This window comes from Molothrus ater, chromosome 8 (genome assembly GCF_012460135.2).
Source record: "Molothrus ater isolate BHLD 08-10-18 breed brown headed cowbird chromosome 8, BPBGC_Mater_1.1, whole genome shotgun sequence".
In the NCBI taxonomy this organism is placed as follows: Eukaryota; Metazoa; Chordata; class Aves; order Passeriformes; family Icteridae; genus Molothrus; species Molothrus ater.
This window is the reverse complement of record NC_050485.2, coordinates 16237594-16256327: the sequence shown is the minus strand read 5'-3', so window position 1 is coordinate 16256327 and position 18734 is coordinate 16237594. Positions and strand designations below refer to the sequence as shown.

Genomic DNA, 18734 nt, shown 5'->3' with positions numbered 1-18734 from the left:
CACCATTTATTTAAAAATTCTCACTGAACTTGCAAAACTTTAAATAGAGAAATTTTTGACCATGAATTGAAATGTCAAGGTGTTCGCGCAGAGCAGAAACAAACAAACAAACCAACCAACTCTAGGAAACCAAACTACCCCCAGAATCTCATCTTAAAAATAAAACCCCCTAAACTCACAACAAAGAAAGAAGTCATAATTTTGCCTTTAAATTAAGATAAACTTAGTGTTACCCCATGCAGCTCAAATTAGCAAAGCCACAGGGCTGAAGTGCCCCCAGAGAGCGTTTGAGTGACCCAATCCCCCTCAGAGCCTCCAGCCCTGCCTGCAGTCCCAGCCCAGGGCTGCTCTCCCTGCCAGGATACCCTGAGCATTGCTCTCCCTGCCTTACCTCTGGTGCAAGGCTCTGCCCAGAGCCAGGAGCTGGAAAAGCAGTTTTACTGATTATTGCTATCTCTCAGGGCTTGGATTAAGGGAGACTATGTGCTGGTGGGGAGGCTACAGAAATCACACTGGGCATCTCAGATACCACTGCTTGCATCACCCACTCACAGACTGCATCTGAGCAAACTGCAGCTGATGCATCTCAAAGATCAGTTCTCTTTCCTTTAACCTGCTTTTTTACTCTCAATAAAGGGTTAAACACAGTCTCTCTTAGTGCAAACACTAAATTCCCCTTTGAATTCATAGAAAGACTTATTTCAACCAAGCAATTTCAAGCTTTTCAGACAAAGGAGTTATGACCAGAGGAAATTTTGCAGCAAGTAAAACCTTGGGAAAAATAAAAAAAGCATTGCTTTCTGAAAATATTTAAATAAATACTTTATATAAAAAGCTTTCAAAGAACAAAGCCAAATAAAACAACACTAGGGAATTTATTTTCCAGGGATCATGGTGGCATGGTCACAGCTTCATTACTGTCAAAAAAAGCTTAATTGCTATAGACTTTTCCCAGCTCCATCTACCTCTCACTTCCCATACAGACAGAAGTATTAAACATAAAATAGAATGGCTTCTCTTCAGGAAGTGTAATTAAATAAAATTGGGAATATAACTAAGGAAATGAGCCCTTTAAGATTCATTTAAGGAACAGCACACTGGTGCTGGGAACCTAGCAAGGATTGTAAATCCTGGCTGAAGAACAGGCACAGGGACTTCCAGAGAGATCCTTGGGAGCCTTCCAGAGGCAATAAGTGACTGATAAATGCAGGCAGAAAACATTACACCAACAGAGACTCCAATGCAGAGTTTGCTTGGGGAATTTTAACCCAAAGATGCCAGGTGAACCCACACAGCACCAGCAGTTGGCTGTTCAGGGAAGAGAGGCCCTGTGTGTGATGGCCTAGTGTCCCACCTGGCCACCAAAGTCTTAGGGAACTTCCCAGTGTGACCATTCCCAGGACTCCCTGGCAGCCACACTCCCAACTCCAAGATTTTCACTGCTGGGGCTGAAGCCCCTTCACATCAAGCAGCTCCAGTGACCAATGGGTCCTGCTTGACTCCTGCACATCCCACACTCACAGCCAGACCAGCTTTCCTCACCAGCTCAACCCCAGCTTTCTTAATGCCAAATTGCTCAGGCAATATTGTAATAATAACAGTAGGATCTGGAACTATAGGCAGAGTACCAGGCATTAACTGCTCCTTTCTCCAGGAAAAAGTTTCTTGCCAAGAGATTGTGCCTTCCAGAAATACCAGGCTGATTTAGAGCTGTTAGTGCCAAAGCTTTCCCTACCCTTAAAAGACCTTGGATTCAGTTGACCATTGGCCTTACTACAGACAGAAGAATAAGTGAATCCATGCAAGACGTGAACAGAAGGTGCCCCTGATATATTTTCACTCTTTCACCTTCTAAGGCAAGAGCTGAAACCTCTATTTGTGTAATCCTCCAGGGCATCTTTCCTCATTCTACACAGAAATTGTTGGGTTTTTTTTTCCATGTTTAAGACACCCAATACTGGCTCTCTGTATGCTAGGAATGGCTGTATTTTTTTTTACCATTCCTACCCTGACTGGGGCTCTGAATCCTATAACAACTCAGATTTCATAGGCAGCATGGAAATCCTTTCAATAAAATCACTCTGAAAATATATTTAAATTACCATACATCTCTGTCCATGGGCAATCAGCTCCCACAGTGACCTAGCAGTGATTGTGACACCCATAATGATTATTGGGATTGCAGAAACCACAGTGACAGTAACTGACCTCTCAGAAAGGGAAAGGGTTTCCTGCTTTGAGATGCATCCAAGTGGTTTCTACCCATGAGTGCTCAGCATGCACACACAGCCTCAGCTGCCCTGGGATAGAGAAGGCAACAGCAATAAACTGTTTCTAGCTGAAGGAAACCTGAGCCAAACCAAGTGACAGATGAGGCAATGATTCTTTATCCAGGCCAGAACAGGCAGATCACAGCAGTTAACAAGCTACGGAAATGGCATTTTGGTTTTTTATCCTGAGCAGTAGGAGGTCCCCAGGCCCAGCTCCTCCATAATTAACCTTTACAGCAGGGCAGGCCTTTCAGACCATGCCTCAGACTAAAACAATCTGGTGAATTTAGTAGGCAAGAAAGGCAATGCTGCAGAGGATAAACTGATATTCTAGAATGGATTTGTCATTACATTGGACTAAAAATATTTCAGAATCATTGTTTCTCAGACAGGGGTAGCGAGTCCTCAGCAATACATGTCATTAAAGAGGCTTCAATCCCCTAATTAGCTACTGGCACAAATAAAAATATATTGCCTAGGAACTGGAAACAGAGGGTTTCCAGTTCCTAAGCCCACAAATCCTAAGATTTCAGTTTACCAAAGAAGGTATTGAAAGGATGTAGACAAACAGTTGGTGACAATAGCTAAAGAGATAGGAAGGTGTACAAGCTGGGAAGGGGAAGAAGCTTCAAATCCGAGCAGACTAAAGGGACAACAAAATCACTTTGTATCTTGCTCAGATTTTAAGCAGCATCTGGCACAGAAGCTTTCCATGAGATGACCAGCAAGGGACAGATGAGCTTCTTGCCATTTTCTGTGCCTCAGTGCCCTTGGTCACTCTTGGCTCAGGAGCACAAAGTGAGCTGTGGGTCAGGTTCCAGCTGGAAACACGAGATCATTACCCCTGCACACCCCTGAGGGGAACCTCCACCCAGCAGGCAGACAGCCAGTTCCTCTCCAGTGCACCCCTCTCTCTCTTTGAAAGCACTCAGATAACCACCAACATCACAGGCACTGAAATCAGGTGAAACAAATGCAATTCCTCCCCAGCTGTAGAGGCTGGTCACAGCTGAAAATTGTGCTACCCAGGCTTTCAGACTTTGGGCTTTCAATAGGGCACTGGGGAGAGCACACAGCTCTGGTGATCCCCTGGGCTCTATCCTGAGCACACATCATTCCTCTGGGAAGAAGAGCTTCCAAAGCCTGCCTGGAGGGGTTTTAACTATGCTGGCACTTATATATGGGTGTTTGAAATAAAGACACTGACACCACCAGAAACCCATCTGATTCTGGTTGGACAAATAACAGTTACTGGAAGCCAATGTCTGCTTAAAAGAATTTCAGCTTTATCATAAACTTTACTTAAAAAAATAATATTCTGTGCATCACTCAAGAAGTGTGGTGAAATATCATTACTCTCTCCAAAATACAGAGCAGCTCTGACTGACAGGGAATTATTACATCCTTCCAGACAAGAACACAAAGACAGGCAGTTTCTTTATGAAATCTCTTCTCACAGAGGCACTGGCTCAGCTCCGAGCCAAGAAGTATTTTGGACCAGAAATCGCCAAAGGAAACACTAAATAGGTTCAGAGGAAGGGAACTCACCGTGGGCAGAAGCTTTATGGGGTGGGAGATGTCTACAGCCAGGAAAAGCAGGAGTTAAAGATGTACAGCAGAACCACGTAATGAGGATCCCATCTAGTACTGTTTGCTACACATTTTTACCCCTCACCAGAAAATTTCTGCATCAACTTGAGGCTCACCAGTTGTGTTTTACTGACCCAGACAGAGCAGTCAGCCCAGGGGAGCAGGGCACCATGGCAGAGGGGAGCAGGAGCTGGGCAGGGCCAGAGCCAGGAGCCCCTGCACAGCTGAGCCCCACTGCAGGCTCCAGGGAATCCATCCCCAGGCAGGGAACACTCAGGGCTGGCTCTTTTCCCAGTCCCATCCTCTGGAATTAGCAGCACAGCCCATGCAGCAGGGGCTGTGCAGAACAAGTGTGTGAGGCAGGACAAAAACCCTGTACACCCCACACTGGCTTTTCAGGAGGAAAAAGCCACAGTTCTTAAACTTCTTAAAGCTCCTGTCCTTTTGGAAGGGTCACACAGGATGAGCCAGTTGACATAACAAAAGTGCATTTTCAAAAAAGCATTTGAAGCTGTTTCTTGAAAGTGCTTCTTAGTGTCAAACTCAGTTGTTAAGAGATAGCAAAAGATCTTTTCCTGGATTAAGAATGGATTAATCTTTTAGCAACTTATCTCTTTACAGGACTAAAAAATAAATAAGGATAAGGAAGTGGTCAGTTTTCAAAGGAAGCGGTCAGTTTTCAAAGGAAGCACATTCCAAGAAAAGATATTTCCTAGATTTCTGGCCAAAAATAGTCCCCATTCCAGCTTCATAATTCAAAAACACGAATATCAATTCTGAAGGTCTAGAGGGAAACAATGGCTTTCTTTATACATAAAAAAGCTCAAAGATCCATCTCAAATAGCAGTGAAAGATCAATCAATTTTTGGCAAAGGGAGGTATTTTTTTACTGTGCCACAAAACAATTCTTTTCTTTATTTTTTAACATGGAGAAAAGAAAGGCCTGCTGTATAAGAGTAAATATTTCAATTAAATTCCATTGGGATGTGTCAGACCAATTCCAAACACATCCATATTTTAATAATGTATCAGTGAGATATCAATTATTACGTACCAATAATCCAATTAAAAATGCACTCTGAATAAACAGTCTGGCCCAAATCCAAACCTCCAGACTATTTCAACAAGCTAATGGAAACATTAGGTGTCATGCTGCATATTTTGTTTTCTAATTAAGGTAGTATTTGGCTGACATAGAACCAATTTACATGTAAAAGCCAAACAATTAAAAAGGTCACACAACTAAACTTCGGCATTTCACACATGCAAATTGAACCACCCAGCAGAAAACAAATGCACACAGGCAAACATGAGTGAATGAGTTACACTGCACGTGTAAGTTCAGAAAAGAGCCACAGTGGCATACACCCAAGCCTGTAGTTTCATCAATGCCTGAGAAGTGGCTGTAGCAAAATCTAAAAAGAAAAAATTTAAATGATAAGATCAGGGTTATGAAAGGTAGATGAAGATTCCAGCCCCTTCTCTGGTTGCCTGTGCTCTGGATCACACTGACACTGGGGCAGTCTGGAGCACACACACTCACTGAGGCTGGGGCCAGTCCTGGTGCCCCGGGTCAGCTGTGAGCCCTCCTGGGTCTGCAGGGACACAGCTCCAAAGTGCCCAGGGATGCTCCAAGGAACTCCAGACACAAAGGCTGGGTAGAAACCAGCCCCCAAATGCTTCTGCCCCAGGGTGGGGAGCAGAGTTCTGCTCTGGAGCAGGGGGAGCAGCACCCAGGTCCCTGCCAGCCCTGCAGAGCCCCAAGCCCTGCCCAGGGACCCCAACTTCCCAGCCAGTGGTGGTGAGCAGAACAAAGGGGATTGTGTGATGGCTGAGAAGGCAATTCACTGGGAGGGGAAAAAGAAAAACAAGAGAAGAGAAAGCAGCAATTGCCATGTGGCAGAACATGACAACTTTCTTAGTTCACCACTTCATCCAGCACTGACCCCATGGGTGAGGCCGTGCTCTGGCACAGCTGCTTTGTACAAAACCAGCCTCCAGGAGAAGCACAAGCCAGGCTGAGAAATCCTCATGCTTACAATGACAATTGTTTTAATGCTAATATACCGTACTCAAGGCACAAAGTTGCAAATCTTTACTGGCTAAACAGAATTCTCCCCAGACACTGAAATTTAGATTTTGGAATTATTTTGCTATTCATTTTCTGCTGAATTTCCCCCCACACATCCTTCATAATTTTTCCACTCCATCAGCTGCACAAGTATATCAGGCAACAAGAACACAGATATTCCTAAATCCCCAAATTACTCTGTGAAAAAATAAGTGACTGCAGTGCAAGAAATATTGTTCATGGCAGCCAAGTCAAACATACAGCAGATGACTCCTTCCAGAAGGAAAAGGATTTTCATGCAGGCAAATCCCAAAAGGAGAAGCAAGGAGCAGCTGGAAAGCATGGATATGCTCTGCTGAATAACCACAGCTGGGGCTGGGAAGGACAAGAGAAAAAGCCCAGTAAGAAATCCCATTTTCCTGGGGTATCGAGGCAAACCCCCAGCAAATCCTGCTGGCAAATCAGCCATGGTCCAACCCCAGCGAGGTGCAGGCACGCAGCAGCGGCGCTGGGAGGAGTGGAATGCTTCTCCTTCCCACTGCTTTGCTTTTCCTTCCATTATAACCAGATGGGCTTCATCCTGCTTGGAACACCTGAGGAAATTGCCAGCTGTGCCTGTGACAGTGCAGGGGGTCAAGCCTGAAGGTGACATAATTAGCACTGTGGGATAGATCACAGTCCACAGAAAATTATCCTCATTTACATCAGCCACGGCAACGCATCAAAGCCTTTAGTTCTCTGGGAAGTTGAGTAAGAACTGACTATGACTGAGTCACAGAGAGGACAGATCCTGCTAGACAGAAATAATTCCCTGCTCTTAAGGCTGAGACCCAGTGGTCATTTTCTTCACTTACACAACCCACACACAAACAATAAAACTTCAAACTTTATCATCCCCCAAAATCTTAGTTTGCCAAACATATTGCAGCAACCTTAAAAACAAACATGCAAAGGAAAGCCAGAGAAACACTGAACATTTTCTTTCATCCCATCCAGGATTAAAACAAAACAACAGAAACCAAAAAACACTTGACAGGAAAACTAAAAATCTACCTGAATAACAAAACATTTTAACTCAAGGTTTTCTGAAAGGCAGAAGGACCCTATTATGTGTCCCATTAATCAAAAGTGCTTTTTCAGCCAGATTGTTTCACTTAAACAAGACAATTCTTTGTGCTCTTAAAATTAGTGTACTTGGAACAATAGCCACAATAGAGCAAACAGGTAAAAATAAATACTCCTTCCTTATCCCATTAAAAGAGATAACATCACCTTTGTGTTTATACACTAATATAATATTTTAAAAATGTATCCCATCAGAAACTGCAGAAATTATTGAACTAAATTTACTTAAGAGGACTGAAATGTACAAACAACATTAGCATTAATAGAATATAAGCCATATTTACTGCAGTTTATTTAATGGCCTCTGCATTAATAGTCCTTTCTCTCTATATAGAGAGAATTAGGAGTGAAGCACTAGCTGTTTACAGTGCTGAAAGGCTTCTTTACTGCTTTTATTTTTGAACAGTTGGGTTTTTCCCCACACGATTTAAGGTCTCTATGGCTCACAAAGGATAGCTAATAGAAGACACAAGCAAACATTCAGCATTTGAAGATTCAATCAATCTGAAATATTTTATATTATCAGAAATCACAAATGCACATCTCTTTCCATGTTATGTATTGTACCACAACAGAGACCAAAGGCACCATGGTATGAGCCTCTGCCCAGAGGCAGAACAAGGCTGAAAGTACTTCGACTGTTTTGGGTTGTAATTGTGATTTAAAGCCCTCTTTTCCATATCCTCTCCTTGCAGGTAGATGCAAAACTAGTCTGAAATTTTCCAATTATTAAGATGAAAATGTACTCAAAATAATGAAACTTATCAAAGTAAAAACAAAAAAACCAAAAACACCACAAAAACCCCAAAGCAAAATTATAAACCCCACCTTCCGCAAATAATGGGGGGGGGGGGGGGGTTTGAATTATTCCAAAAGAGTGAAACAGCTTGGAAATCTCAACCCAAGCATCTGTCATGACAAGCACAAGACAATGTTGAACTGTCTTCTTTGATCAGGGACTATCAAAGGGGCCCTGTAGAGTTTGGCTTATAAGTCCCATCGAAATTTAATAGTTGGAACATTTTAAATGTCTTTGACTCCTTCATAGCACTAACTTTTACCTTTTTTTCTTGGTTGTCAAAAGACTTGAGCTATTTCTTTCTAGCACTTGAAAAAACAAAGGCAAGTGACATCTAAATATCATCAACATGTGCCAGCATTCAATCTCTCAATAATGCCTTAATAAACCCATCATAACTAAAGCCAGGTGAGTAATTTAATGCTAATTATTTCCAATTAACTACTTCTTTTAAAAACAAAAGCAAAGTGAAATTTTAATGTTTCTTTATCAACTGTGAACATTTCTAATTTGCAACTCACAGAGTAATCATTTTGACTTTCAACTCCAGCTAATTTAAAACCAAAATCCTATACAATTCCCAACTAGATGAATTACCCTAGACCCTCAGTTCCACTGTCAGCTTTGATCAAATCTAAAATTTAGAAAACTTCAAATATACGCTAATGCAAAAAAAAAAAAAAAATAAAATGTAGAAGCACAGGAGCTGCAGAGGAGGAAATCTTTTCTTTTTTTTTAATACATTGTTAACTTATCATCAATTCCCACATATACAGAGGCTTTTGTCTTTGAAAAAATAAGCACTTCATTGGTGAGGAAAAATAATCCTCCCTTAAACTTTTTTTTATAATATGTCTTAATGCTTTTGCCTGTAACAGTTTGAGGTCAAGGCAAAAGAGCCTAAATTCCTAGCCACTGAAGTGAATCTACTGCCAGTCCCCAGTGCCTGGTGCTGAGCCTGCTCCTGCCCAAGGCACTGCTGATTCAGAGTGCCAGAGTAGAACCAATTCCTATTCCCCACCCTCAGCCAAACCAAAAACCCAAGATCCCAGTCCATGAAAGTTGTAATTCCCAGCTGCTGGCACTGTGCCTCACACCTTGCTCCCCAAATGGGAAGGGAAATCCAGGCTCACCTGCTCCACCACAGCCACATCTCTCAGCCCCTGCTCAGATCTGCCTCCAGGCCTGTGTGACAGCATTCCCCAATTCCCCTCTCCCCCACAGGACCTCTGCAATTCTTCCCTGAAAGGCAGAGAAGGGTTTGCCTTTGACAATCCACACAGGTAAAGGGATTAGGTGATAAAGAGTAATTAAATTGACAGTCTAATTTAACACTTTGCATTTTGCATGCTTTTACTGCGTGCTGTTTGAGTTCTTAATAAAAGGTTTAATACACTTTTCATGGCACTTAATACTGTGGAACTAAGCAGCTTTACAGCTAAAGGTCTGGGACTTGCCCAGCTGCTTAATATGCAGGCTAGCATATCCTAGGATTCTTCTTTTGCAGCCTCGTGGCAAAATACCTATGCCCTGGGGCCGAGCAAGATGTTCACCTGTCCCACACTCTGGTACCAGCTCTCTCCTGTCCTGCCTTCCACCACCATTTTCTGGATGTGATATTCCAGCCCTTAGAGGCATACTTCAGCATCCAAACCTCACCAGGCAGGGCACAGGGCAACCTTCACCTTCTGTGCTCCTACAGAATGTGGCCAGACTCCCTGCAATCCAAACCCCTCTTTGTGTCCTCAGGCACGTGGTTTCTCCCTGAAACCCTGGAAGTTGTTCAGGTATTGTCTCACAATAACTGAAGTTGCTGACTGCACCAGCCATCAGAGCTGCCCAAGGATGATCAGCAGCTGCATTGAGCTGTCAGGAGCCAAAAGTGACATGGCTGTGGATTAATGGCCCAGCCTGTCAGGATGGCATGTATTTGCTGTGTGAAGAAGATGAAACATCTACTTTCCAAAGAGCAGGATTTGCTTTACAATAGACCTCTGCATTGCCCAGAGCAGCGATATTTTTCTGTCACTGAACGTCAACAAGCTACAGTCTGGAGAAAAATATGGTTTACTAAACCACTGAATTCATAGAGCTTCATATTCCTCTGTGGCAGATGTTACAAATATGCAGACAGACAGTCCTTATTGATCCAAATGGTTTGCAGAAACTCCACTTGAAAGCATATGTTTCTCTGCTCGACATTTTGACATGAATGACAAGACAAAGCTAGGAATGCAAATGCACAAGAAGAAACTGTTCTTGTGTTGTAAAAGCACATTCCCCCTGCCAAAGAGTTGGTAAACGTTGCACAACTAATCACAGGGCAGAAAGATGTGTGAGCTGACCTACAGGCACAGAACAGGAGGGGAAATCCAACAGCACAGACTTACAACAGCCTGACAGGATCTGCACAGCCCAATACAACCACTGCTTGTTCTCTCCCTGTGCCAGGACCAGTCTAACAGCAAGTTCCACCATGCAGAATCACATGAATTTCAGGAGACCTTCATGCAAAGAATGACAGCAGCATCCAGCATCTCATATGCTCCCCAGTCCATGGGCCAGGGCACATTCATACTCCAAACACAGCATTTTTGCCATTTAATTTCCAGGCCTCACCAACCCTTGCTGATGGGCCTGCACCCTCAGCACTCCTCTCTGGAGACCTGCAGCCCCCCAGCTCCTCCCCAGGCTTGCCTCCAGTTCCCTTTCCCCAGCAGCTCCCCATCCCAGGGCTGCTCTGGGGCTCTCTGGGATGTTTGCAGCAAACCCTGCATTGAAATGCCACCTCACCCCACTGGGAATAGACCTGGGGGCTCCACTCCACCTTAGTGTCTGCTAAACTGGAAGCTGAAAGCTCTTGTGACCAAAGCACTCTCCCAAAAAATTCTCACCATCATCCAAGCTGGCTTTAGGATCAAGAAAAGCATCACAATATACATTTTCCTGGCCAGCTCTAAGGGCTAAAACGCAGAACTGCTAAACTTCAACAGCCTGTAAATGCTCTACCTGCCCACACCCAGCACTCGTCAGGAGTTTCTCCTGTCCCATTATCTGCCCAGCAACAGAGCCAACACTGCAAAGCAGCATCCTCATGTACAGGCAAACCCACATACGGGCACATCCCACTGCCTCACCCCCAGCAGGACACCCCTGGCCCTTCTTCTGGGGGCAGTGGGCAGCAAGCAGAACCAAGACAACTGGAATCCCCAGTAGTGCCCCAAAATGAATAAGGGTCTGCAACCTGTAACTATAACTACAGCCACAGCACACTGTAACCTGTAACTACAGCCACTACAGCAGACTGAACACAGAAACCTCTCAGTGTCTGCTTAGATTTACTCGCAGTTACACATTTCAGAACTTCAGTGGGCTGGCATATTTTGCTGCTGGTAAGTATTTAATTTGACAGATTTGCTTCAATATAAATCATATAAAAACACATTAAACAAAAGCCAATTTCTTTTTCTGCTGATATATAGAAAGGGCTGTATAAATCTGGGATCTCTCTTCACAGTTGTCATGGTGTGTAGACTTGCAGTTCAGTGCAGACCCCAGTGCAGCAGAGCACTCAAGGTTAACTTAAAACAGCTGAGTAGTCCCAGGGAGTTCAAGGAGCTCACTCACCTGCTTAAAATTAAGCACATATGTAATTTGCAACGTGCATTTAAACTCCACCATCAATCCCTTCTGTTCTTTTAGCTGCAATTCTCACCTGAAGTGTAGGGCTCTGCTGTGTTCTACTTAACCACTTTGGAAATAATTCCATAAGAATACAGATACATTTCACACAATGAAAAGAACTTTAGAAAAATACTGAAACATAGAAAAACTTCCAAGATGCTTCCTTTCACAGCTGAGTGACTTTTTAGAACCAGAGTCTAAAAGCAGACTGATAATTACCTACAGCTGTAGGCAATTAACCCTCAGGCTCCATCTCCCCACCCATACAGTTTCCATTATAGCACTGTAGCAAAACAGTTAAAAACTGAAACAAAGTTTTTTATCTTGAAAAAACGTGGGGGCACAATGAGCTGTGTTGTAGGGTTTTCACCTAGAAATGTTTCAGAGGATATCCACATTACAGTCACACATAGCACATTATTCAGAAATCAGATTCTGTCCCAGCAATTCATCCAAGGGTTTGAAACTTCAGCAAAATGGGTAGAGATTTTATTTTAGTTTTTTGTTTAAGCTTTTTGCTTACCTTTTTGCTGTGTGTATTTATGAGTCTGAGGACTTCTCCTCCTTATGTGATATAGAGGCCAAACAGACCCCCTCAAAACTACAGAGCCTTATAACTGCAACAACAGAACTAGTAACTGAAAGATAACACACCTTTCAAAGAAACCTATAAAAATAAATTCAAAAAAGACAAAGCAACTCTCCCATAGTTATGCTCTACTACCACTCAGTGTGAAGTTTCTACCAGCATTAATTGATTTCAAAGAAAGCTATCAATTTCAGCAGGGACAAAAGAAACTAATTTAGGTAGTGTGCCTGAAAGCTTACAGTAAGAAAAGAAAACGACCCACAATAAAAAAAGAAATCTCCATTAAGGCTGACAGTAAATTTAGGACAAAACAAAACTCAGTAAAAAGCTAAAGCACAACTTGCTTTTCTTATTGGTTACCTTACAAGCTTGGAGAGCCCACATTTTGTTCCTGCTTCCCTCCAACACCAGAAGAAAGCACCAGCCGTGTCCAGGAATCCAGAGACCCGTGCAGCTCAGAGCACAAAGCCCAAACTCTGCCCCACAGCCCGAGAAGTGAGAGCTTTATGGGGAGCTGATTGGAGCTGATTGAGGTGATTTGTCCCAGCTGCAGCCCTAAACAGCCCCGGGAGTGTCTCCCAGCAAACAGCCCACAGCTGCTTTGGGTGAAATCACTGATTACAGCTGATTCTGCCCAGCTGAGCAACAATCAAGCCAAAAAACAGGCACCGCCAAACAAATCATTTCAACTCTTAAATAATATAACAACTGTTTCTGGTAGAACAAATGCTGTTTTTATTTGTTTCCTAAAAATTAAGAAAAATAATAATTAGCTGAGGCAACTGCTTGTATGATGGAATTGAGGCTTCCCATACAAGTAATACAGCTTTACTAAACATGAGTTGTAACCATCCTTTTCTCCCTCCCCCTTCACCACATGTCAGATTTTACCTTTAATTTTGCCTTTCTTCAGAGTTTTCTTCTGACTTTCTCCTTGCCTTTCCCAGGATGATGCCAAAGGATGTGGTTTCTCTGAGAAATTTCCAACAGGGTCCCCCAAATGTGTTGTGTTTAGATTTATGTCACTCTTTAGCTGCTCACAATGTAAGTTCAAGTCAGTAAAGCAAAATAAAATAAAATAACAAGGTCTGAACACTGTGGTTTCTGTACCACCCCACGAACATTCCTCCAAATGCTCCACTTGTCACCAACCCAACAGCTTTAAGCTCAGAAGAGAGCTATTCCAAAATTTAAAAAGATTTTAGGAAGAACTTTCTTTCTTTAAGCAATCTCAGCATAAAGTTTAAACTGTAATCCATGTTACATGCTCAAAATTGTAATAAAGTTCCTCTTTTAGGTTAATTTTTGAGACATTTTCCTTTTCAGTTTTTCTTTCCAGTTTATAGAACGGAGTGCTCTTGAGCCCAATATTAAGAGCTAAACCTTCACCTGCTGAAACTCAGTATGCTTGACCCATTCCCTGGAGGGAAGCTGATTTACACAGGTGAGAACCCAGGTTTAAGTGGTTTATTCTATGAGCAGACTAAGAAAAAGTGAATTGTTTTGCTGAGACTTCACCTACAATGCAGCAATGGTTATCAAAGCAAGGCAGATATTGGGAACTTCACTTTGCAAGACAAGTATTGCACACATGTAGTTGTAACTCAGCATAAAAACATTCTATCAAGTTTCAACTCTGAAATTAAAAAGCACAATTACTCTTTTTTTTCCATTGCAATAGGAAAACATGATATACTAAGAAATAAGAGCAATGCATTCTTCAGATTGAAAGCAGATTGCCCATGGATTGCAAGCAAATAGAAGAAACTGAGTCACATTTTTGTAAGAAAGTAATTTCTAAACTAATGGGTTGGTAGAACAAGACAGGCTAGAAGTGCTGTGCCACAGATGTCACTTTTGTGAAAGCTCATCATCAAAAGAGCACAATAAAAGGAAGGTACATTTCATGTTCAATCACCTTTGCAATGTAAACATTCCAGAGGAGTTGGGATATTTGGGGTCACACATTATTCCCTATTTTAAGTACACTCAGGGAAGTTCCAGTTGAAAAACCAGAGCACAGTTTGGTCTTCAAAGTTTTCAGAAACTGCTGCAGTTTTTCTACTTCAACTTGCCAGATATTAAAGGTGAAGGGTCAAACCTGCAGGTGGTGTAAATAAGCACAGCTCTGTGAGAGCTTTCACCTTATGCTCATTTACATCACATGGAAATTATATTTCTCACTTCTTCTGTGAGTAATTGCACATGTATATATATATATATATATGCATGTGTGTGGTGAATACATATTATAAAGAAAGTGAATGCTTTGATCTGTCAAAAGGAAGATACAAATATAAAACAGGAGACAGGATATGAAAATCATACATTCTGCATTTACTTTGAAAACTGAAAGTTATGGGGAAAGAAACATTGTTTATGTTCAAGGAGAACCTGGTGATTTGCTTCAATAATCTAAAACCAAACCACTAGCACATGAAGGATTTAACAGCTTCCTGTCAGGGCTGACAGGCTCAACCTATGACTTGCTAACTTTTATATAAACAAATAATTACTAGACAGTGAGAGATCCATGGCAGATTCCTAGTTCTGCAGTGTAGACCCTGGTGCAGCAAAGCACTCAAAACTTAAGGTTAACTTAAAGCAGCTGAGTAGTCCCAGGGAGTTTGGCCAGCTCACTCACCTGCTTAAAATTAGGCACATATTTCATTTGAGACCTGTGTTTTAACTCCACCATCAATCAGCAATGCACTTCACCTGTGCACAAAGCAGGTGCTCCCCACAGGGCTCACACATGCTTAAATACTTTTCTGAAAGAGGGCTGCGTGGTTTGATTCTTCAAGATGCTGCTCATCACAAATGTAGTCCTGCAAAGCATTCAAACAGGTGAGTCATATCCTGTGCATGAGAATAAAGGAGCTCTAACATCACTGATAAATTAGACTGCACTTCCAAACTTTACAGCACACAGCAAGAGTAAGCCAGGAGGAGAACAGTGAATATGAAGAATGCTAAAGTTTATCCCCAAAATATATTGTATTCACAATTTTTTTCCACAAATGCAGGTCAGTTAAAATTACAGTGCTTTAGTCTATAATATGAAAAAGATCTAATATGAAAGCAGAGATGCCTTAGTAAAAGAGGGTTTCAAGCCCCTGCTCTGGGCTTTGCTGCAGCAAGTCAGCAGCATGTTTTGTGAGTAACAGCTCAGCAGCAGCTCAGGACACCTCCAGCAGGTTTGTGTGCCACAACAGATCACACCCTTGTGGCCACTCAAGCACCTCCTTGCACCTTTTCTGCAGCATGTTCCTCTGCTGCTGCTAAAATCTTAAATTGCTCACAAAATGAGAGATTTTTCCAACAAAAATCCTTGCACTCTTTATCCAAAGCATCTTTACAGATTTCTTTGTGTACATAATCTTTTAGTGCAGCTATTTCTGCCATAACTAATTAGTGTATTTATAGAAGATTTTTTTTCCTGTGGCCATAGGTTTGTTAAGAAAACAAAAAGAAAAAAAATATGACAAAAGAAGAAAAAAAATCCAAAGTTTTTGTGGGCCAAACCTCCAAATAGCATAAATCTAGTCAGCAAATAGTGCAATTTGTGCCAAGCTACAAAATTGCACCATCTTCATGAGAAACCAGCTTGACAATAGACAAATGAATCCCTCTAAGAATACTCCTCCTCTAAGCCCATCATCAATATTCCTCATTTAGAAAGTGTTAGGCTGAGTATACTCTTCCATAAGGCTGGTTTTATGTCACAGTTTGACTTTTCTTCCCTACTGCTTAAAGTAGAAATGTAAAAATGTGGGGACTTTAATCACCCCATAAATATATGTGTTGTGTAATTATGCAAATCAAATTAGGAGCAGTGAATGGAATGTTTATTTACCCAGAAACCTGACCCAGATTGCCTGCTGACTTTCCTGGGATGTGATTGCATTTTTACCTCTGTTCAAACAGAATTTTTCACCCTAATGTAGACAGTGATTTTGCCGCACCAGGATCTACAGCCTTTTCCAAATAGCAGTGCTCTAATAAAGCGAAGAAATCCAGCTGCAAAGGGAAATTACAACCTAGTATTAGGGATAAATTTGAGAAGACACTAAATTATCCCAATTTTGAAAGAGAGTGATGGTCCATGAAGAGTAGGAGGGGGAACAGGGATCCATTATGTTTGGCATTTAAATTTCAGTTTGGGAAGGAAACAATGTGTTAGATTTTTTGGTTTGGTTTTTTCTTGTCATACGACATTGCACTGGTAATATTTGCATGACAAGACATTAAATAAGCGATATGTGTTGCTCTATCTTTGTCTTCTGTTTCACAGACAAAAAAAAAAGGCTTTGTACAGCCATTTCTACCAAGGTTATAGACATGGCCATTAAAATGTTTCTCTTTACAAAATCAATGGAAAAAAAAGCAGAGCTGTGCTTATAGTCTTGTCATTCAGGGATATGATTTCAACAGGGAGCATTGCATCCATTACACAACAAATTCAGTGAAATCTTAAAGAAAGAGATGGCACCAGAGGGCACAGTCACTGCAGTGCCATTATCTCCTGCCTTTACAGTTCCTCTTTGCCTCACTCCATTGGTTCCTCCCCATTTTCAGTCATGTACACAAGAAAAAAAAGAGCTGAGCAGTTTTTCTTAAAAGCTTTCCCCTTAACCTAAAACCTGTTGTTCATCAAAGCATTTATATATATAATATATATGTCATAATATATATAATATATATTATATATATATGTATAACAAAACATAGAAAGTTAAATAAAAAGAGCCACACAGCACAGCTGACAGTAAAACCACATTCCAATAATCCTGTGCTTAAATTTAGAAACTGTGTGGAAGTTTAAATCCTTGTTAGAAGGAAAATGCTCTCTGTTTATTGTTTGTTGGATTTGATTATAATTCACCTTTAAAGCATTTTTTACTGCTATGCTAATACCAGCTGCTAAGTTCTCTGAGTGAATTGTCATCTTGGCTATAAAACAGGGTTCTGGGGAAAGGAGAAATCTGAGTATGGTGAATTTTTCTAGCAAGAAAGAGATATTTTTTTTTCTCTTAAAAAAACCATACCTGTAAGGGAATAAGTGTTGAAATCCATGGGAAAAAAAAGAAAGTATGGCCCTCAGTCCCAGTAACAGGTCTTCTTTGGCACTTGAGAACGACCACAAGTAGTTTGCCTTTTTATTCATATAGAACAAAATTTACAAAGTCATTCATACATTTTTGTTTGTTTTTTGTTTTGTTTTTTACTTACTTCGAAAATTGGGAATATTCAAAATACACTTTTACCCCACTTCATTCTTTCATTATTTACAAGTATATACAAGAAAAATGTAAGAGTTCATTTTCTTTTTCTTTTTTTTTTTTTTTGTTTCTTTTAAATTTTGTATTAAAAATCTCTGCTGGTTGTTTGTACTGTTTGTTTTCATCATATGGACGTTCCGTGCGAGGGCTCCATCGCTTCTGGGATGACTCCCCCCGGCACGGACTGGAATGACATTGGGATCGGGGTTTTCACGGGGCTCTGCCGGAATAGTCCTCCGTTGGGTGACCTGTGTTTGCACTGTATGGAGGGCATGGTGGCTGAGCTGCTCAGGGGCAGCGGCAGGTTGCTGCCCGAGGCAGCTGTCAGTGTCCTGCTGGCACCATGAGTTGTCTGTTCTGGTAAAAAGGTGCTGACAGAAAGTTGCGTGTTCTGGTACTCGCGCACCGGCTCCAGGGTCTGGGCTGGCTGCATGCCCCCGATCTCCAGCGCCGAGATCTCGATGGACGCTGGGGAGATCTGCTTGTGGGCTATGTCTTCATCAATTAAACTGTTCATGCGTCTGTGCACCTGCTCCAGATTCACTTCTTTGTCCTAGTGGGGAAGAAACCAGAGCAATCAGTCCAAACACAATGTCCAACCCCATCTGGCCCCCTTCCTTTCCTCTGCGTGACCAGAGCTGCTGATCTCTCATTACATCACTTGGATTTCAACTGTGCCTGTGCAAAACCTCAAGGTCTGGCGACATCTCCAGATGAGAAACCTGCTGAAGAAAACACTGGCTCAATCCCAGCCTGCTGGAGCTCCTGATGTTATCAATCCCATCCTGGGAGGTAATATCTGGCATCAGGCACCAGCACATCCCTCACACCCTTGGCTCACCTTGCACAAGCTCAGAAAAAAACCTATAGCAGGCAAACAAATGACCTGGGACTCCACATTCCACTGGGCAGCTTGGCCCTTTGTCACCACATGACAGCTCACCACTGTCTCATGTATCTGCAGAGCATTTTCTAAAGAACATGTCAGTAAAAAACCCCTGACTTCAGGGTGGTTGCTTCATTGAAATCTACTGGCCAGGGGTTGTGGTGATGATGAATTCCTGCCCTCCCATCAGGAGGCTCTGGGTCACCTGTGTGGCACAGAACAGAAACCCACTGGAGCAGCACTGAGAGAGGCCAACTCTGGGAGCCCAGGGGAGGGAACCATGCATTTGAGTATGGAACAGTTCCATGACGGACCGTAAGCTGTCTGTCATCTTGACATGGCTTCTGGAAAAGTCTATCTGTGGTCAGAGCTCAGGAAAACAGTGTTGGTCTTTAGCTTCTGAGAATGCGTTTCCTAAGGTTCACAGAGTGGTGTCTT

At 42.1% G+C, this 18734-nt stretch overlaps 1 protein-coding gene across 1 annotated transcript in view; it reads right to left on the bottom strand.

The window, feature by feature from the left end:
* Positions 1-12839: 12839 nt before the first annotated feature.
* The window catches only part of GRID1 (glutamate ionotropic receptor delta type subunit 1), a 485687-nt gene continuing 479792 nt past the window's right edge, over positions 12840-18734 (bottom strand). Inside the window, exon 16 of the mRNA XM_036385574.1 lies at positions 12840-17963. Within this exon, the coding sequence (XP_036241467.1) occupies positions 17535-17963 (429 nt within the window). The 3' untranslated portion in view covers positions 12840-17534. The remainder of the gene's footprint in view (positions 17964-18734) is intronic.